At 44.1% G+C, this 21,829-nt stretch overlaps 1 protein-coding gene across 4 annotated transcripts in view; it reads left to right on the top strand.

Moving 5' to 3' along the window:
• Positions 1 to 21,829, top strand: part of AIFM3 (AIF family member 3) — a 148,573-nt gene that overhangs the window by 79,041 nt on the left and 47,703 nt on the right. For all 4 annotated transcript variants that reach the window (XM_073625177.1, XM_073625172.1, XM_073625164.1 and 1 more), the window contains exons 11-14: positions 5,968 to 6,098; positions 11,712 to 11,827; positions 17,727 to 17,798; positions 19,434 to 19,497. In XM_073625177.1, coding sequence (XP_073481278.1) covers positions 5,968 to 6,098; positions 11,712 to 11,827; positions 17,727 to 17,798; positions 19,434 to 19,497 — 383 coding nt within the window. The remainder of the gene's footprint in view (positions 1 to 5,967; positions 6,099 to 11,711; positions 11,828 to 17,726; positions 17,799 to 19,433; positions 19,498 to 21,829) is intronic.

Below are 21,829 nucleotides of genomic sequence, written 5' to 3'. Positions count from 1 at the left end.
CTGAGCCAGCCCTGACAAAGACTTCACGACACCTTCCAGTGGGATTCCTACAACCCATACCCAATGGAGAGAGGCCCTGGACCCATCTGTCTATGGATTTCATTGTGGACTTACCCAACCGGTTACCGGTTCTCAAAAATGTCCCATTCCACTTAAGAAGTTGCCCACTTCTAAGGAACTGGCTTCCATTTTTGCTCGGGAGATCTTTCGCTTACATGGGCTACCCAAGGTGATTGTCTCGGACAGGGATAGTCAGTTTGTGTCCCGTTCTGTGTCCCGGCCTTTTGTGCACAGTTTGGAATTAAGCTTGCTTTCTTCTCTGCGTATCACCCACAGTCTAATGGGGTCACAGAACGAGCCAATCAGTCCTTGCAGCAATTCCTACATTCCTATATTTCTGACCATCATAACAACTGGACAGACCTCTTACCGTGGGTGGACTTTGCTCACACTAGTGAGCCTTGAATTCTGCTTTCCGATTGTCTCCATTTATGGCGAACTATGGTTTCAACCTACCATGTTGTCTGACTCATTTGTTCCGCAGAGTATTCCTGCATTAGAGGAGCATCTCCGTGGTCTTCGTTCCACTTGGGCACAAGTCCAGGAGGCTTTGCGACATGCTAATGATAGGTACAGACTCCATGCTAACCGCAGAGGCATGTCTGCGCCTTCCTACCAGGTTGGGGACAGGGTCCGGCTGTCATCTCGCAACCTCCGACTTCGTGTTTCCTCTCTGAAGTTCGCACCTTGGTTTATTGGGCCTTTTTGTATTCTTCGCAGGATTAACACAGTGGCTTACGCATTAGACCTTCCTTTTAATATGCGTATTTCATGTCTCCTTATTAAAACCTTTGGTCTGCAACCACTTTACCACCTTGGTGCCTCGTCCTCACCCTGTACAGGTTGAGAAACATGAGGAGTAAGAAGTACAGTCCATTGTTGACTCCTGTAGGTTCCATGGGCGCATACAGTACTCGGTGCATTGGAAAGGGTGCGGTCCGGAGGAAGGCTCTCGGGTCTCATCCTCGGGCGTACATGCCCCTGTCCTCCTCCGTGATTTCCATCATCTCCTGCAATCAGGCATCACCTGAGTCTGATTAAGATGAGTATAAATACCTGGCAAGTGCACACACACCTTGCCCTGCTATTGTCCTTGTGCCCTGACCTGCAGCCTGTTCATCTGTTATCCTGATCCTGATCCTGATCCTGACCCTGAACCTGAACCCTGATTCCTGTATCCTGAACCTGTTTGTATCTGTTCCTGTATCCCTGGATCCTTGCCCTGTAGCCTGATCCCTTCCATCTTGTTCCCTGTCTGTTACTCCTGGCCCCCCGTCTGTTGATCTCCTGTTTATAACCCTGGCCTGACTTGACTACGATTCTGGTACTCCCTTTTGCTATATATGCTGGTTGGTTTATTATCACTGTTTGGTTGTTTGGTTTGTTCACTCTGTTTGTATTGGTGGTGTGTTCACATTTATATGCATTTACTTTAATAAACTTACTTACCTTCACCTATTTATGTCTGGTTCACTCTGTCGCAGTCACATAGTTCTGGTCACATCTGGTTTATGACAGAATACCAGGGCCATCCCTGACCAGAAGTGGCTACACAGGGGAACCATTTTGATTCAGTTTGGTTGCAAACATGAATGCCGATGAGGTTATTTATTTTTCTCTGCTGGCATCTGAAAGTGGTGATTATTGCCACCAGGCTTTGAAAGGATGGTCTAGTGACCAGTTGTTTGCAACTATCCTTTTGGCTCACTCCCTGGTCCATCAGGGTTATATATTGTTTGGGGAGGTGCAGCCTTTGCTCAAGATCTGTACTGAGCTGGCCCTGCCCTATATTCCAGAGGGCCATGATGATTTCACTCCTCCTTTTAATGTGAATCAGGTTGTATCCCTAGTGTGGCTTTTTGAAGATGATCCCGCTGATTTTTGTGAGCACTACTCAGCCTGTTCCCCACAGGTGATTGCTGAGTGCATTGTGTCTGCTCAGTCTTTTGTTAGACAGGGAGATTTAAAACTACAGTTTGTACAACCTATACTTTTGGCATGGTCTGACGTGGTGCAGTCAGCCCCAGCCAAACAAACCACCTCTACCATCAGACACCAGCCTACCCAAATGTATGTTTCCCCATCACCCATGTCAACCTCAGTTGCAGCCCAGTATACGCTGCTTCCAACCAAATACTCATATCAGGTCTCTGTACCTATCCTGCATTCAACCCACCTGCCTACAAACTCACAAGAACTTCCCCAAGCTACTGTTATCTCTTCTCTGCCATATACCAGTCCTCCTTTCCAGTCTGCTGCACCCCTTACCTACAGTCCTGCAGTCACCTACAGAGCTTCAGTGGCTAAGCCAAAGAAAAAAACGAAAGTTTTTCCCAACCAAAACAATCCTGCCACTAACCCAACCTGCCTCCACACCCACCAATCTGTCCCAGCTTGAAGTTCCGGTGCCAGTATCCCAGCCTAAAGTGCCAGAGTTCCAGCCCGAAGAGCTAGAGCCAGTGTTTCAGCCTGAAGAGCCAGAGCCGGCGTTCCAGTCTGAAGAGCCAGAACCAACGTTCCAGTCTGAAGAGCCAGAGCCAGCGTTCCAGTCTGAAGAGCCAGAGTTCCAGTCTGAAGAGCCAGAGCCAGCGTTCCAGTCTGAAGAGCCAGAGCCAGCGTTCATGCCCAGAGGACCAGAGCCAGCATTCCAGCCTGATGTCCTGGTGCCCGCCTTCCAGTCTCATGTCTCAGTGCCCGCCTTCCAGTCTGATGTGTCGGTGCCTGCTTTCCAGTCTGATGTCTCGGTAACCGCCTTCCAGTCTGATGTCTCGTGCCCGCCTTCCAGTCTGATGTCTTGGTGCCTGCCTTCCAGTCTGATGTCTTGGTGCCTGCCTTCCAGTCTGATGTTCCCGTGCCCATGTTCCAGTCTGAAGCTCCGGTGACGGTGTTCCAGTCTGATGTTCCTGTGCCTATGTTCCAGTTTGAAGTTCCGGTGCCTGTGTCCCCGTTGAAAGTCCCGTGTCCCAGCCTCAAGTTCCGGTGTCCCAGTCTGAAGATCCTGTGTTCCAGCCTAAAGATCCAGTGTCCCAGCCTCAGCCTAAAGTTTCGGTGCCCGTGTCTTAGCCTGTCATGCCAGTGCCCGTCACCCAGTTTTCTAGGCCAGTGCCCTCTACCCAGCCCACTGGGCCGGGGCCCGTTACTCAGCTTGCTGAGTCAGTACCTGTTACCCAGCCTGCCGTTATGGTGCTCGCTGCTCGGCCTGATGTCCCAGTGCCTGCTGTCCAGCTCGATGACCTGGAGCCTGCCGTCCAGCTCGATGGTCCTGGAGTCTGCCGTCCAGCTTGATGACCCGGAGCCTGCCGCCCAGCTCGATGACCTGGAGCCTGCCGCTCAGCCCGATGAACCAGAGCCTGCCACCCAGCCGATGACCTGGAGCCTGCCGCCCAGCCCGATGACCTGGAGCCTGCCGCCCAGCCCGATGACCTGGAGCCTGCCACCCAGCCGATGACCCAGAGCCTGCCACCCAGCCCGATGACCCGGAGCCTGCCACCCAGCTCGATGACCCGGAGCCTGCCGCCCAGCTCGATATACTGGAGCCTGCCGCCCAGCTTGAAGTGCCTGCTGCCCAGCGTGATGTGCCTGCTGCCCAGCGTGATGTGCCTGTGCCTGCTGCCCAGCATGATGTGCCCATGCCTGCTGCCCAGCGTGATGTGCCCGTCTGCTGTCCAGCCTGATGTGCCCCTTTTTGCTGCCCAGCCTGATTTGCCCTTGTCTGCTACCCAGCCTGATGTGCCCGTGCCTGCTGCCCAGCTTAATGTGCCTGCTGCTGAGCCTATTATGTCTATGCCTGCTGCCCAGCTTGAGCTGCCCATCGCCTGGTTTGATACTTTGGACTGTCTTCATACTCAGCTTAGTGTGACTCTGCCTGCTGCCCAGCTTGATGCCATGGGCTTGTCCCAGCAGGAGCTAGTTGGAGCGTCCGGACGCCGCTCCTTTGTGGGGGGGGGTACTGTCAGGGAAGGTTTCATCCGCTGATGACACTGCCTGATATTTGGCGTGCAGTACTGTGGTCCACCAGCAGGCGTCTCCTGGCAGTTTGGAACTGCCAGGGGAGCTTTCCCCTGTTGGTAGTATTATGTGATCTTTGGGCTGCAGTACTGGCGTCCACCAGTGGGTGGTTCCTGGCAGTGTGGGGCCGACATCATCTCCTGCAATCAGGCATCACCTGAGTGTGATTGAGTTGAGTATAAATACCCGGCAAGTGCACACACACCTTGCTCTGGCATTGTCCTTGCTCTCGGACCTGCAGCCTGTTCATCTGTTATCCTGATCCTGAACCTGAACCCTGATTCCTGTATCCTGAACCTGTTTATATCTGTTCCTGTATCCCTGGATCCTTGCCCTGCAGCCTGATCCCTTCCATCTTGTTCCCTGTCTGTTACTCTCTGCCGATCTCCTGTTTATGACCCTGGCCTGGCTTGACTACGATTCTGGTACTCCCTTTTGCTATATATGCTGTTTGGTTTATTATCACTGTTTGGTTGTTTGGTTTGTTCACTCTGTTTGTATTGGTGGTGTGTTCACATTTATATGCATTTACTTTAATAAACTTACTTACTTTCACCTATTTATGTCTAGTTCACTCTGTCGCAGTCACACAGTTCTGGTCACATCTGGTTTATGACACGCAATCAGCTCTGAGAAAAGCCCATTTGAGCCTTTGACCCTAGCACCTATAAAGCCACCTTGAGCCATTTTTGAGTGCATCTCTGGAGCCCTCCTGGGGTGAAAAAACCCTCCTCTCCAGTCTCAGACTATTTATCCACACTCCAGCCCCCTTTTGGAAACTTCAGAGAATAGCTGGAACCTGGTAAATATTCAGGCTGGGCAATTTAAATCTCCTGTCCCCATGCCCTTAAAGCTTCATCCAGAGGCAGGGAGAAGCAATCAAACTCCCAGGCTGTGAGACCATGAACAGGTCAGCCCAAACAATTACTGCTGCTTTGATTAGAGGAGCCAAAAGCCAAATTTGCCTAGCACCTACATTAGAAGAGTACTACATCTGTGAATGCACCCTTTATTTATGTATGTATGTACTATAACCTTACTAAAGTAAGCTGGGCCAAAGTAAAGACGCAATAAAATCCAAACCTTAGATTCAGCTTTAACCATATACAAAAAAATTAATCCCTATCTATTTGGGCATTGATAAATGTACACATTAAAATAACTCAGAAAACCAGTTAAAGATTATTTTACCGTCCTAAAGTAAATGGAAATCTGATTACTTTTCTTGGGTTACTGCAGGACCCACTGTAATACTATTCTCTTCATTACAAAGTGTATCTAAAGCTAAAATCTTTTACATTAGCTTTGGATATACCAGGGAATGGAAAAAAAACCTCCTATCTGGTTTTCTTTTACTGTCTGTGTTCCATTGGACAGATACAGTATACATTAATTTCCTGTCCTGGAGAAATAACAGAAAGCAAGGGGAAAGTTTTCCAAAATAAGGAAAATCTTCTCTTAGACAGTGATCACCTCAGCAGATGTCTCATTGGAAGAGGTCCTTCTATTTCTTCACAACTTCCTAGACACAGCAGGAAATTAGAAGAAATCTCTCCAAAGTAAGGGAAATGAAATCTTAGGCAGTAGTCAGTGGGACAGGGGTCAAAAATTTTCCCCTCTAATTCTTGACAACTCAAAGTTTCTTGACATTTCCAGTACAAGTGACAACGGTCTTTAAAATTAGAGTGTGAAAATCACCCCAGTGGAGGACACAGACAACAATAAAAACCATACAGAGGTTTAAACCCATCACAGGTCTATCTAATAGGCGTAAAAAAAAAAAAAAAAAAAAAAGCAACTTTTGCTTTTTAATGCTATTGGTTTTAGGTCCTGTCTCTTCAGAATAGAACACGTGAAAGGTATTCTAGCTCAGGTACTAACAAGTTTCATTCTACACAGCCCTAAAACTTTGAAATGTAAAGGAAAAGAACTGGACAATGTTTTTACAATTCGAACCCCAGAAGATGCCAACAGAGTGGTGAAGCTGGCAAGTAACAGGAATGTTGTAATTGTGGGAGCATCTTTCTTAGGTGAGTTGTCCTACGGCTAACCATTATATTTGTATGTAGTGTATTATAGCAACAGACATTCTAATTTAAAACCACTTTACTGTGTCAATTATTGTGTACCATATTGTATTAGGCTCCAGTCACACTTGTGGAATTTGTCATTTGACTTTGGACATCAAAGTTGCATGACAAGTTGCGCCCTATTATTTTCAATGACAACCATTCAAATTGGTGTGACCTAAAGGTGCCTGCACTACTTTGGTGAAACTTTTGATGCAACTTATGCCGGGCGGACTTTTTGGTCGGACTGGTCCGAAGGAACAAATCTGTCAGACAATCCGACCGTGTGTGGGCTTCATCGGACCTTCAGCTGACTTTTTCTGTCGAAAATCAGACGGACTTTAGATTTGGAACATGTTTCAAATCTTTCCAACGGACTCGAGTCCGGTTGAAAAATCCGTTCGTCTGTATGCTAGTCCAACGGACAAAAAAAGACTCAAGGGCAGCTATTGGCTACTGGCTATGAACTTCTTTATTCTAGTCCCTTCGTACGTCATCACGTTCATACCAACGGATTTTCGAACAGACTTTAGTCCGTTCACGTGTGGACAAGTCCGGTCGTCCGAAAGTCCGTCGTAACTCCGTCGAAAGTCCGTCGGAAAGACCGTCGGACGTTTGATGCTGAAAAGTCCACCCGTGTGTACACGGCTTTAGATCCATTGAGTGTAAAGTCGATTTACAATTGCGCCAAAAGTTGCATCGAAGCTGCACTCCAATGTCGCACAGGAAATTGTTTGACTTTGGAGATGCACTAATGTGAACGAAGCCTTAATAGAGGAAAATCCTTAAACAGGTAAGTAGACCTGGGATTGTCACACTTGCATTGTAACACTGACAGCAATAGGTTTGCTTCTGTTTACCATTCTCAGTTAAAATACCTGCCAATTGGCCCCTTGACTTCCATTTCACCTGTTTCTATAAGTGGGTATAACCTGTCCAAGCTCTTTTTTAAATATATCATCCATATGAATGCATGTCTATGTACTTCATTGCTGTTTGCTAACCTGCTATATGCTAATATGTTCAATATCAGAATTGTGCAATGTGCCTTCTATATTTTTCCCTGTTTTGCTCATAGGCCTCTTTCACATGGACGATCCGTATGTCCGTTTTTCATCCTTCCGTTTTCGGATGAAAAACGGACATACATTCATCCCTATGGAGCGTCGGATGTCAGTGGTGACATGTCCGCTGACATCCGACCCCGCTCCGATCCGAAAAGTGTAACGGAGGAAAAACCTACTTTTCCATCCGTTTTCGGATCGGATCGGGTGACGACGGACACTACGGTCCGTCATCATCCGATCCCCCATAGGGGAGAGCGGCGCTCTGACAGGTCCGTCGCTGCACAGCGTGCAGCGATGCACCTGTCATCTTCCTGCTCAGCGAGGATCGGCGGAGCGATCCCCGCTGAGCCAGCGGATGTTCACGGGGCGGATCATCACTGATCCGCCCCGTGAGAAAGAGGCCTTACTCTGTTTTTGTTATACAATAAAACTGTAAAAAATAGTTTTTTTTCTTTAAATATAACATTGCTACATTGTAATTTGTCCTGATACTGAAGAAGCTGTTCCATGAGTGTCAATTTGCACCGAAGAAGCAGTTCTATGAGTATCAATTTGCACAGGAGCAGAAAGATCTTTTCAAGAACCTCAGCCCCTCTAACTCAACAGATTCAGTATACAAACAATTATACAATATCACAGGAAATCACTGAAAATTATACTTAGTACCCAGTAGCAGTGCTTTATCAAAGGAAACCGACACCAAACTAGGTACTAAACTCAAACTTCATATATATTGTCACCCAATTTGGTTGGTAACTAGGCCAGCATAAAATGGTTTAACAATGGGAATAAAACAAATTAAGCATACAAACTGATTAACCGTAAGGACTAGGCATAAGATAACATGATGTCCAGATCTGTATAAACAGTAGCAACTCCACCTCAAGTGCAGCAGTGAGCAGTAGTAAAGTTTAATCTACAGAGTGAAATTATGGTGGTGATGCTAGTCGTGGACTGGGTATGCACTGACTAAAAGAAAGGAGAATGGTAGAGGAGAGAGCAGGGGAACAAAGGGGACTTGCAGGATAATTATTATTGGGGGGAGGGACAGTCATTTGTTTTAATACTCTTCTGGCTAATGCCATAGATCCTTCTTTGACAACCTGAATCAGAACCCAGGCAAAGAAGCCAACCACTGGTGCCCCAGAGTTGTTATCAGTGTTGACCATGAAGTCTGCACCTTACAGATAGTCCTTAAACTTGTCTACTCCCACTCATATTGAGGCCAGAAACTCTAAGTTGTGAAAGGGGTAGTTTCTTTTGGTAGGTGTCAGTCTCTGCTAGCATCGACATGTGGTTCATATGATTTAGAGGGCTCAGCATAGGCATTAACCAGATCATTGGTCAGACCTCCCTTCAGGTGGCGAAATGCCTGCTCACATCGATCTGTCCACTGGTCTTGAATAGATTCTCAAGGTTTTTTAATTCCTTCACTTGGCTTAGGTGCAACCGCATCTTTCTCCTCATTCTGCAGCAACTCGAGGGGTCAGGCTATTTTAGCAAACAAAACTTCAGTAGTAGGAAGAGAACCCTAAGAAAAACCTTAGTTCAGTGACATTATTTGATCTAGACCAGGAAGTGTCAGCTTCTAATTTTTTAGGGTCAGTGCCTCTGCAGAGACAACATGCCCCAGGTGACTTAAGGTTGAAAGAATTGACATTAATGACAATTCTTCATGGAGTCTCTGCAGTACCTTTTCCAGTCACTTTTCGTGTTCCTCAAGGGTATTTTCGAAGACAATGATATCTTTAAGATACTCCAGCACCTTAATCAAGTTCATGTACCCTACAGTAAGTTTCATTAGCTTGCAGGAGCTCCTGACAGTCCTTGGGGCATTCTGTTCACTTCGAAAAACCCCAGTGGGCAGATGAAGGCAGTCTTCTCCCTGTCTTCTGGGTGCATGGGAATCAGGGTTGTCAACCATCAGTAAATTTACTGACAGTTTGTAAAAACCAGGGCTGATAATTAGTCATGCTGTGTTGACTTTTGTAAATGTAAACCAGGCAAATCACTTGTTATGTTTATTGTCAATGTTTCAATATTGTGTTTGTAATGTTTAACCACTTAAACCCCGGACCATTTGGCTGGCCAAAGACCAGAGCACTTTTTGCGATTCGGCACTGCATCACTTTAACTGACAATTGCACGGTCGTGCGACGTGGCTCCCAAACAAAATTTATGTCCCTTTTTCCTCACAAATAGAGCTTTCTTTTGGTGGTATTTGATCACCTCTGCGTTTTTTATTTTTTGCCCTATAAACAAAAAAATTGCAACAATTTTGAAAAAAAAAACGCATTATTTTTTACTTTTTGCTATAATAAATATCCCCAAAAATATTAAAAAAAAAAAACATTTTATTTCCTCAGTTTAGGCCGATACGTATTCTTCTACATATTTTTGGTAAAAAAAAGCATTTATTGATTGGTTTGCGCAAAAGTTATAGCGTCTACAAAATAGGGAATAGTTTTATGGCATTTTTATAATTTTTTTTTTATTAGTAATGGCGGCAATCAGCGATTTTTATAGTGACTGCGACATTATGGCGGGCACATTGGACACTTTTGGCGCTATTTTGGGACCATTCACATTTATACAGCGATCAGTGTGATTAAAAATGCATTGATTGCTAATGTAAATGTGACTGGCAGTGAAGGGGTTAACACTAGGTGGCGCTGTAGGGGTTAAGTGTGTCCTAGGGAGTTATTCTAACTGTGGGGGGAGGGGCTATAAGTGACACGACACTGATCACCGTTCCCAATTACAGGGAGCTGTAAATGGTAACCTGTCACTAGGCAGAACGGGGAAATGCTTGTTTACATTAGCATTTTCCCCTTCTTCCTCTCCGTGAGACGATCGCGGGTATCCCCGCAGACATCGAGTCCATGGGACCCGTGATCACACTCAAGGAGCTTGCGGTGCGCACATGATGACATGGCGTCAAATTTAAAGGGACGTACCTTAATGCCCATTTGCCTGTCCATGCCATTGTGTCAATGTATATATACATGCGGCGGTCGGCAAGTGGTTAAATATGGATTGTCTTAGTTTTTAATAGGAGTTCTATCATTTTTCAGGTTGTCAGTAAAAAATGTGCTCCATCAGTAAATTTCCCATATTTTGTCAGTGAAAAATGCTGCGGGAGGTTGGCAACCCTGATGGGAATTTGTTAATACCCACTTTTCAGATCTAACACGCTAAACCACTTCGCCCTTGATAGGCAATGCAGAGTGTCTTGGTGGTGTATTGGTCAGGAAGTAGTGTATGGGTCAGGAATTCTTCTGTTGAGTGTTCCATAATCAATGCACATTCTGATGGAGCCATTCTTCTTCCTTCACACCACTATAGGGGAGGTGTAAGGTTTTCACGACTTGCAGATAATCCCGGTCTACTACAGCTCTCTCCCTGAAAGGTTTATCTTCCTGAAGTTGAATTCTGTGTTGGGCACTCTGAGCACAGCCCAGGTTGTTGTCATTTTTTAACAACATCTCCTGCTATTTTAAAAGTTTTCCCCTGATCCTCTCATTCCAGTCGAGCCATAATAGGGCATTTTGAAGGTGGAACCTGTCTTCTGATATTTTGTCTTTGGCTCCCCCCACAAGACCAGATGGTGCCACTGGAGTGTATTCACTTGCCCGAGCAGCATTTGAGGTCTTAGTTTGACTGGGAGATCGATAATGTTTCAAATACTGACAGGGTTTTCTCCAAGACTTTGCTGGATTGCCCTGGTCAGCACTACCTCAGGAATGAGCTCAACCCCAGTGTCCTCTCTCCAAGAGTCGGCTTTGAGGACAACAAAGGGCCCAGGCTGGTCCGAAGTTAATTTGACAGTGGCTTACAAGCAAGCAATTTCCCTGTGTTGCAGCACTCTTTCTTCAGAGTCAAGTCTCCAGAGCTTCCCTGCACCTTCCATAGGGGGTTTCTGCTCCTGCAGGGCACATTAATAGGCTTTGACTGATGACTTCACAGCTTTGGGAATGAGTAACCTTCTCATGTAATCAGTGTTTGTACCTATCAATAACGAGTTCTGTTTGGCCCCAGGAGGGCAGGAACACACAACTGCTAAGGCATCAAATGTCTCAGTTTTCACAACTGCAGAGGGGCCGAATGTTAGTCTTATTTGGAGATACCCATTATATGGGAACTTTTGCGTTCCAATACCCTAAATCTCCAAGTCTTCCAAGTTTTTTCAGGGTATGTGTTTTAGCTACTTGTCGTAAAAGTCTTGATACAATAACTTCACCTGTGCCCAAGTGTGTAGCAGTGCTTTGTTGTAGACCCTCGCTACATGAATTGGGACTATATGTGAGGGCCCACCAACTGATCAGAAAACTCATTTGGATGCTTCTCTTCTTGCTCTGAATGTACTGTAGAAATCTACCAGTCAAATATCTGAGTACAGAAAATTGAAATTTGAATGGTTGCTATGGATTATAGTACTTTGAAGATTATTGTTGCATAAGCCTGTTGTTAGGTGGTTATTGTCATTTTTACACATATTATTTAATAGGGATGGAAGTGGCAGGCTACCTGTGTGAAAAAGCTCACTCTGTGTCTGTAGTGGAATTGGAGAACATTCCCTTTAAGAAGTTTCTAGGAGAAAAAGTTGGACTTGCAATCATGAAGGTAACAATCATATAGTTAAAAATACCTATATGGTAGGGGACTGTCAATGAAGAGTGCTAAATGTAAAAGTGAATGCAGTAATCATTGGACTTAATTTCCTTAGAGTGCTTGAAACAACACATGTCTATAGTACCTTTCAGCAATCAATTAGACTTAAAGCGGAGCTCCACCCAAAAAGGGAAGTTCCACTTTAAGGCCCTGTTTCTTTTTGTGAAATAGAGCTTTTGGGAGGAGGGGTGTAGCAGGTACCCGATTTTGACAGATACCCGCTTGCATATCCGCTCCGACCACCTACGCAACTGGAAATCCCCCCCCCTCCGACAGTCTTTTGTGACATGACAGGTCGCAGAAGACTGTGGGACCATTCACAGTGTGCAGTGCTGCTCGGGCATGCGTAATCGGCACCCGGCTGTGAACCCACAAGCTGTCACAGCTGTGTGCCCATAGTAATGATGCTGGTGCTGGGGAGAGAGGACATGGGGTGAAAATGGCTGGGCTGAGCACGGCACTGGATCGTGGGACAGGTGAGTGACTATTTATTAAAAGTCAGCATCTACAGTTTTTACACAGGAGACTGGAGCTCCTCTTTAACTTGCAGTGGAAAATGGTAGTTGGAGAATGACATGTGGAGCAACACAGACAATTCCCATCTCCAGCCTCCTGGCAAATGAGGCCGAAAGAGGATGTCCAGCCACCTTCAGAAAAAAATGTAAAGTCAGCAGCTACAAATACTTTTAATACTAGGACACTTACCTGTCCAGGGATCCTGCGATGTCAGCACCCCAGCCAATTTTTGCATTGGCTCTTGAGTGCTGTCACCGCCATTGCTTCTAAGGGAAACTGCCAGTCAAGCCTTGCGGCTTCCCAGCTGGTTTCCTACTGCACTTGCGCAAAGCGTGTTGTGCTTTCTGAATGGCCCAGTGGCGGGGGAAGGAGGAGGGGGCTGAACTTCTGCATGAACTCACCGCGGCAAGGTACCCGCTCTCCCTTGAAAAGCACCAAATGTGGCACCGGAGGGGGGGGCAGATAAGCAGAGCTTCCACTTTTGGATGGAGCTTTGCTTTAATTTGTGCAAGTGTTGTTCCAGGACAACGCCCTCCAACTTGGCAGATGTTTGTTACCTTTAATGCCTTTAGTAAAACAAAACCTTGCTGGATTTACTGTTATATGCTGATATTTATACTTTGCATATCATTATAATATATATAAATTGCACTGCCATAATCCCAGTTTTCTCATTATCTCCTGACTTTGATACCTAAACCAGAAGTGACATTACTTTAATGACAATTCTTCATGGCGTCTCTGCAGTACCTTTTCCAGTCACTGTTCGTGTTCCTCAAGGGTATTTTCGAAGACAATGATATCTTTAAGATACTCCAGCACCTTAATCAGTGCAGACCCCTCTCCTGCAGTACAGACTCCACTGCCGCACTCCCGCAGTACAGACCCCCCTCCCGCAGTGCAGACCCCTCTCCCGCAGTGCAGACCCCCCTCCCGCAGTACAGACCCCCCTCCCGCAGTACAGACCCCCCTCCCGCAGTACAGACCCCTCTCCCTCAGTACAGACCCGTCTCCCACAGTACAGACCCCCCTCCTGCAGTACAGACCCCCCTCCTGCAGTACAGACCCCCCTCTCTCAGTGTAGACCCCTCTCCCTTAGTGCAGACCCCCCTCCTGCAGTACAGACCCCTCTCCCGCAGTATAGACACCTCCCTCCCAGTACAGACCACCCTCAGTATAGACCTCCCTCTCCGAATAGACACCCCCCTCTATCAGTATAGACGCCCCCAGTGCAGCCACCCTGCCATCAACAAAGACCCCCCTAAGTGCAGACCCCCCTCTATCAGCATAGACCCCCCCTAAGTGCAGAACCCCCTCCATCAGAATAGACCCCCTCAGCATATACACCCCCCTCCATCAGTATAGACCCCCAGTGCAGATCCCCCTCCCTTAGCATAGACCCACTTAAGTGCAGACCCCCCCTCCATCAGCATAAACCCCCTCAGTGTAGACCCCCCCTCTCCACTTGTGCTAGTAGTCCCCCCTCCCATAGCGCCCTCAGCATTTGCCCATGTACAAATACAGTACACTGTTCAGACCTCTGAACAGCGTGGGATATGCATAGCGGCGTGTCTCTCCACGGACTCCCTCAGCCATCCTGTGTACAGTAGTGTGGGAGGAGCTGCAGTGCAGAGGGCTGGAGGGGCGGGGTACCAATCTAAACCGAGAGCCAGGGGAAACATTTCAGGGAGGGAGAGACATAGATCAGCACGGTGTGCGGATCGTGCGATGCCGCTGCCCACGGGTGTCACCCGGATGCGGCCCGCACCCCCTGCCCCTTCATAACAACGCCACTGCCTCTGCCCACCCCCCTCCTTCCCTGCTGAATTGACCGGACGAAAAAAAGTACCCATGCCCATGCAGCAGCCAAAGCAGACTGGGGACAGCAGTATGGACTGTCCCCCTCTGCCTCAGCTCGCAGCACCTTACATCCGCCTGTCACTCAGCCACAGACAGAGCGGCCATACTGTCTTTAGTGAGATGTGGGGTGGTCCATCCATCAAATATGAACAGTTTAGGGGCAGAGTTCAGGCAAACATGGTTCTATCTATCTATCTATCTATCTATCTATCTATCTATCTATCTATCTATGTTTGTTAGACTGCATAATGAACCCAGTAAACAAACAGGTTTGGCAGCTGCAATTTGTGGCCTGTTCACTACCCTGTTAATAGCACTTGCTGTAAGCAGCGAGAACACGGTGGTTGCGACAAAACAGGCCTGGACTGTTAAACAAGTAAATCTGGCATCTGACAATTGGGTTAAAGTATTTTTAGCTTTTGTAAGCTGTGGAGGTTACTCTTCTTTCTTCACTCCCCAACACCCCATCACCACTCTTTTAAAGTCTTTTCACACAGTACTAATATTTCAGCTTTGGATAAGTTTTGATAAGTTGAAAATGAACCTAGTCTTTGAAATCTATATAAGACTTTGGTGATAGGTTCTCAAATATGCCCACCCAGCATGTCTGCTAACAAGTGATCTTGATTTCTTTACTGTGTGATATTTTTTTGACATTGTGAAACATGCAGCAGCTGTACTAAGATTCCCTCTATTGCAGCAACTTAACTAAAGATCAAAAATACTATTGCATATAGTGCGGTGTATACGGTTTCAAACGCCTGAATGTTTCTATTGGCAGTCTTCCATATCCATTGTGTTCTGGGTTTTGTATGCCTTATTTCTTATGCTCAATAAAAATCTTTTGTTTAAGAAAAAATTAGATCAAAAATACACTAGAAATGGGACTATATAGGTGACTAACAACATACATACGTATAATAATATACACCTCTATTAAAATTATTTATTATTTAAATGTATTATTGCCACTCATGGGCTATTTACAGTTCCACAACGTGTTGACATAAAAAAAAAAAAACACTTGTTTTATCTTAAGGCAGGGGCAGGGCATTCCTGCTACTACCTTACCTGGGGAAACACAAAGCGGGAAGCGGGCTATTGGAAACCCATAAAACGCGTTGTGGCAATTCTGCATGCTACTGTCATCTAGGATCTGAAGTCTTCTGATGTGACTACAACAAATTATATATATATATGTTCTGAGAGTAGGGTGGGAAATGTAGAGTTATACCGTGAAACAAGTGTTTTTTCTTTTTTTAATGTTTATTCGATTTTTAAGAATTGCAAAACAGCAAGTGAAGGCCTCGAGGGATGCATGTCAGCCTTCACTAAGCACAAAGAAAATATTATAACTTAAAGGTTAGACATTAAGTAGAAAACAGTTGAATTGCTATCACCTATCCCTTAGTACTGGAAGCACAATGGAGTAAACGCATAGAAATGCTACAGACAAAAATAGAAACAAAAATGCCCATAATGGTCCTAGCTACTTTTCTAAATTATAGGCCACTGGAGAAGTGAAATTAATGGGAGAGTAATCAGCGAATAGTAAGAGCGGGTGATCATCTGCTGAGAGGGAACATGCTCGACTAAACCTCTGTAGAATAGTGTTCTTGTCAGCATAGTTGAGATAGCAGACTTTCACAGGCTGAGGTTTGGAGTGGGAATCTAAGCTTTGACACACAAGGTGAATGGAGACCCAGCTGCACAAGGATGACATTTGCACAAAGATTGGTAAATATGTTGGCCTTGTAGGATTCTGGGAGGCCTAAAATCGGCAAACTGTTGTGCTGCGAGCAGTTTTTGAGGTCATCCAGCTTTTCATGTATTTCTCTCTGAGAATGCATAAGCTGAGCCACAGCAGCAGCAGAAACGACAGTGAGTTCATCAATGGTGGATATTCGCTCCTTTGTCTGGGTGAACTGCTGGGCTTAAGCCTGTAGATCACAGTGGAGCTGTTCTTGGCCCTTTAGGACAGCATTATCAACAGTCTCTCTGAGTGTGGGCATCAAGAGAGCCACCACAGCCTGCACTATGCCCGTGGGAGAAGCCTTGTCCAAAGCAGGAGGTGTGGGCAATGGCTGGGGCTGCTGTGATGCTGGAGAATGATTGCTCCATAAAGCGGTCAACTAGGTTCCCTCAGGAGCGTGAGATGACTGGCGGGTCAGACCCATCGACTGGCAGGCTTTAAAAGCTGGATTCAAAGGAGTGTGGCGGGAGCTGTGCTAGCCTACCTCCTCTCCATTTGGCCCAGAACCGGAAGCCTAACAAGTGTATTTTAATGTCATTACATTGTGGATCTGTAAATAAGCCATGAGTGGCAATGATGCGTTGGAATATCATTAGATGTGGTACAATGCCTTTGCATTACCGTACCTACATCCCACACTATTGTGTATAAAAAATGATGACTTTGATGGTACCGCCATAGACATAACAACTAAGTGTGGTTTATAATTTAAAATCATCACATTTTGTTACAAATTCAATAAAATCATCAATATACAAACAAAACACACACTTTTTATGTTTTATTCTCTGCAGATTATTATTCCTTCAAACACTCCTAAGGAATCGGTAACCCCGCAAAACATGCTGAGAAACACTGGATAACATCTATCACAAACCCCCTGTTATATTGGGGTGTTATGTAATACTGTTGCATAAAATTTCCAGTTTTGAAGGAGTTATCATTATTATTATTATTATTATCTATTTCCCCTTTTTTAGAAGTGTTTTGTATACTGATGATTTTATCGAATTTGTAATAAAATATGATGATTTTAAATGATAAACCACATTTAGTTGTTATGTCTATGGCGGTACCATCAAAGTACCTAGTGCCTCTAAACTTTGCAATTTTTTTATACACAATGATGTGTTGTACTTTGATTACTTTGTTAATAAATTTGTATAATTTTAATAGCATTGTGTATTATTAAATGTATATTGTTAGGAAGCTATAAAGTCCCTTTTCTAGTGTAGTTTTATGTTTAAAGTTACAGGGATGTTGGTGCCTTTCTGCGTGGTTTCTGCAGTATATATTTATCAGCCCTTAACTAAAAATCAGTCTTGGGTAGATTGTCTCTTACATTCATTGCAGAGTGTACACATTCTTTCCTTAGCCATAAAACTTTGCTGAATAAGCAACACAGCAAAACATTGATGCTAAATTTGTTTCATCGCTTGTTATTGCCATATTTGGCTTATCAGCAGCGTGCACAAACATAGGCTGGTGTTTTTTCTTCCCAGGACTGTGGTTGGCACAGATTGAATTTGTGAATGTTTAGGAAGTAACGCTGGAATCAGTGTGTGATCATTATACAGTGTGTCATAACAATAGAAGGTGCAATGGCTGAGCAATGTAAATGATAGATGTTCATAGACAGGGTCAGACAGCTTGATAAACTACCTGCCAAGCAATTCCTAAGCAATTCCTATACACTTTACGTTATGTACCTTGTTATTTCAGGTATTTGAAAGCAATCGGGTAAAGTTTTACATGCAGACTGAAGTTTCTGAACTACGAGAACAAGAGGGAAAGGTAACTACTAAAGGGGATAGCTGTCTATCAAATATCTGCTTACTGTCTACTTACAAAAGAAAAAGAAAGACAAGAAGTTTTTAAATATAATTAATACAATCATAAACTGTCATAATTATTATCTGAATAAAAGAAGCTTCAGGCTCCATGCACAGTGGGCTTAAAAAAATACCAGTTCCCTTGGCAGAAAAAAAAACGCTCATGTATAGCTTTTTTGTACACATGTTTAGGCGCGTTTAGGAGTGTTTAGTGTTTTTTTTTTCTGCCAGAAGGCTCCAATTAAAATTTCAATGCAGAAGGTTTTTTTTCTTCCTCTAAACAGTGAGCTTAAAATATGCCTCTAAATGTTCTAATGTGCATAGACACATAAGAAAACACTGAGCTGCTTCTACGGGCAAAACACATAACTCTTGTAGGAGTAGCGTTTTTTTAATAGTGTGCATGGACCCTTGAAATGTATTTAAAGCTTTTATTGCTCGTGTGTTCCTGCTGTTTGTCCTGCTGACCATTGTCATTGAAACAAAAAGTAAGGAAACAACATTTTAGCTGTCAAGAGAGCAAGAGGCGAGGGCTAATCTACTAATGGGGACAGATGTTCCAGTGAAAATTGGGGAGATTTCCTCTTCTATCTTGTTGTTCCTCTATGAAAGGAAGTGAAGGAAAATGGGGAATGCTCCCCATCAGAACAGGACACTGCCATTTTACTTTTAAAAGTGATAGGGATAACTCTAGATGGGAGTTTCTGACAATTTTTTTTTTATCCATCAAAACCTTGTACTTTGATGTGCTGTAGAAAACCGTTCGCTAAACGTGTCAGTCTCTCACATACTTCCTCTCTCTTTTTTATTGTAACAACTAATGTTGCTGTACAGTACCAATCTGCCAAATTCAACTAATTGCTAAACATGTTGTCAGAGTTTTATTTTCCTTCTTCCTTCCTTCTTTATACATTTTTTATTAACTATCATCATCTATGTGGATGTAAATATTCAAAAGATAATATTAGTAACATAATAACTTGCATTAAACATGAGCAGTGTTACTGTACACAATTGCCTAGGAATGGCTGATATTACCCAGCATGCACTTCAGACTCCAAATTGCCTTTAAATGGTCAAATGCAGCTTTGTATAATGGCTCTTGCTATAGCATTTTACACACAAGTCATCCCTGTTTTGGTAAGGTGGTATTTAGATCAACTTGGTGCCTGTATTTAATAAGCCACAGAGCTTTGTAAGTTATGCATGTTTGGTCTTGTTCGGTGAGTCTTAAACATATTTTATGTGCATTTTATATGTGTTATCACTAATTCCTATTTAATTCACATTTTGCTAAAAAACGCACTTAACATGCCACAAGTAGGACCTTTTTGTCTCTCATTTAGATGCTTTTGGATAAGCATGAAATCCAGACAGCTTGAATTTTTCAAGAAGGGCCAACCAATGGCAGGCTACATATTTTATGAGTATGGGTTACCTTCAATTGTACAAAAGCTCTCCCCTTTAAAACCCAACCTTCCTCATAGCTTTGTGGAACATGCTATAATGTATTTGACATATAATTAGGCCAAAGTGGTTATATTTTGCTATGCTGAAAATTCTTACATTTTTCGTTACCACATAATTTGCTTTTTAGATGAAAGAAGTTGTGCTGAAGAGTGGAAAGGTCCTCAGAGCTGATGTGTGTGTGATTGGAATAGGTAAGATGTGTATGACAGAATAAAGGCCTTTTAGGATGATAGCAACATCCCTGGCAACTGAGATCAGTTTTGCCACCTAAGCGAAAGTCCATCCTGCATACCTATCCCTGGCATTGGCACCAGTAAAAACAAATGTGAGGGAAAGCCAGCTTTCCAATAGTAATTATGCCTTAAGAAAGAGATCTTGTGCGCCCTTGAAACATCACATCGGCTGATTGCTGTATGTATGTATATGTGTGTGTGTATATATATATATATATATATATATATATATATATATATATATAATTTTGCAATAAAAGAATATTATTATTATTAAAGTGTTAGCTTGCTCTCACATAAGTTTTCTAACCGGACTGATCTGCTGTTTCCCCAGAAGTAGTTGGCCAACACGATTGTGGGCCTCTTATAGACATCAGATTGTCACCTGCTTAAATCAAAAACTTTTATTCACTGAATCACTGTCACAGAGGTTATAGATGAAATAGGTATTAGGAAATGACTGCTTTCAGCAGAACTCAATCCCACAGCTGTTCTGATTCATTGTGGAGTCTCTTTAGGCAGATAAGCACATAGGCTGATCACTTAACCAAGGAATCTGGTTGGTTGGAAACCTCAATGTGTCAAATGCCATAGCATTAAATCCTAAATACACAATGCTTCCCAGCTATATGTTTTGTCTATTTAGAACACAGGTACAAACAAATGGCCCCTGCCCCCCTATAACTGGCCTTCACAGCAAGGAGCACATAGAAGGGCAAACACATGAAAGACAAAAACAGAACATTCCATAGCTCAACTCACCAACCAGTCTGCCAACTGACCAAATTAACCTGTCCAACAGTCTGTGTTAAAAACAGGGGTTTAGTTAGCACGCATTTGCAAACGCATGCATAAGCTGCAAGGCCTCTTCACGGCACCCTGTGTATGCTTGCAGTCTTAACGCTACTGAATTTATAAGCGTCTCCACAATGGAAGCACATGCATTAAATGAATAGATGAGGGGCACGTGGGCCTGGAGGCAGCCCAATCCCCCTTAAAGAACAGGAGCACAGTGGACACCCAGCAAGAGCACAGTGGCAGCAAAGGTGTACAGTGTGTCCCCGAACCATATTTTACACCAGTAACAAACAAATGGTCCCTGCCCCCACCTATAACTGGCCTTCACAGCAAGGAGCACATGGAAGGGCAAACACATGAAAGACAAAAACATTCCATAGCTCAACTCACCAACCAGTCTGCCAACTGACCAAATTAACCTGTCCAACAGTCTGCGTTAAAAACAGGGGTTTAGTTAGCATGCATTTGCAAACGCATGCATATTTAGAACACACAATGTATTTGTTAGGATGGATTTGTTCTATAGCTAACTGGTCAGCATTCAATGTCTATCTCAGTGCTGGTGCACATTCCCGGATTCCTGGTATCTATTATGAGTTGGGGGTAGTTAATAAATGGATAGAGATGGTGGGGTTGACTTACTTAAGAGGCGAATAGACTGGAATTTAATTAAATGAAAGGAATTTTCACATTGCAAGGGAAATTTTCCCTTAGCTTAGTGAATGTGGTAAAAATTTACTTTGCAAAGAATGCTCAATCAGATCAATGGAAAAAAAAAAAAAAAAAAAAAACATTATTTTTGCTTGCACATGATTAGTTAATTGAATTCAGCAGAACTTCACCTCATTCACTGGGCTAAGAGAAAATTCCCTTGCAAAGTGATCGTCTACGTTGCCTAAATCATCCATGTTGCCTTAATTTTTTTTTCAAGCAAGATGGTCCATTTATTTTTTGGGGTAATATTACCTTATTTTCCCTGACATGTTAGTCCACAAACATGTAGACCTTCCCTGCCTTTCCATTTTGCTGGATTCCATTGTGGGCCTTACCATTTTTTAGGAGGGGATGTGGATTTAGCAGCTGCAGTACTGTTATTCATGTGACTTTCTGCCAAGTTCTTCTACATGTGCACTGCAGTTCTCACCTCCCCTCCTCTTGTGAGTACCAACAGTGACTACCTTTATTATCTGGGCCGGTTCATACTGCTGCAAAATTCTATTGCGAATTGGAGCCATTGCGATTGCTCAAATTCGCAAGTCATTTAAATAACATAGTTTTCCATTAGTGCCGTTTACATCATCATGCATTGCGAATCTAAGCTGCATACAAAAAGGGTCCTGTGCGGGTTTGATCCTTGTGCAATGCGAATTCAATGCAATATTTGCCGTAGAATCGCAGTAGATTCACCAGAACACATAAAGAATACGCAACGAAAATTTGCAACGCAATCAGATCAAATTCGCGCAAAATTCGCACCGCAGCAGTGTGAACC

Source organism: Aquarana catesbeiana, linkage group LG01, assembly GCF_042186555.1.
Source record: "Aquarana catesbeiana isolate 2022-GZ linkage group LG01, ASM4218655v1, whole genome shotgun sequence".
In the NCBI taxonomy this organism is placed as follows: domain Eukaryota; kingdom Metazoa; phylum Chordata; class Amphibia; order Anura; family Ranidae; genus Aquarana; species Aquarana catesbeiana.
Note: the sequence above shows the minus strand (reverse complement) of the source record. Positions and strands in the feature narration are given on the sequence as shown.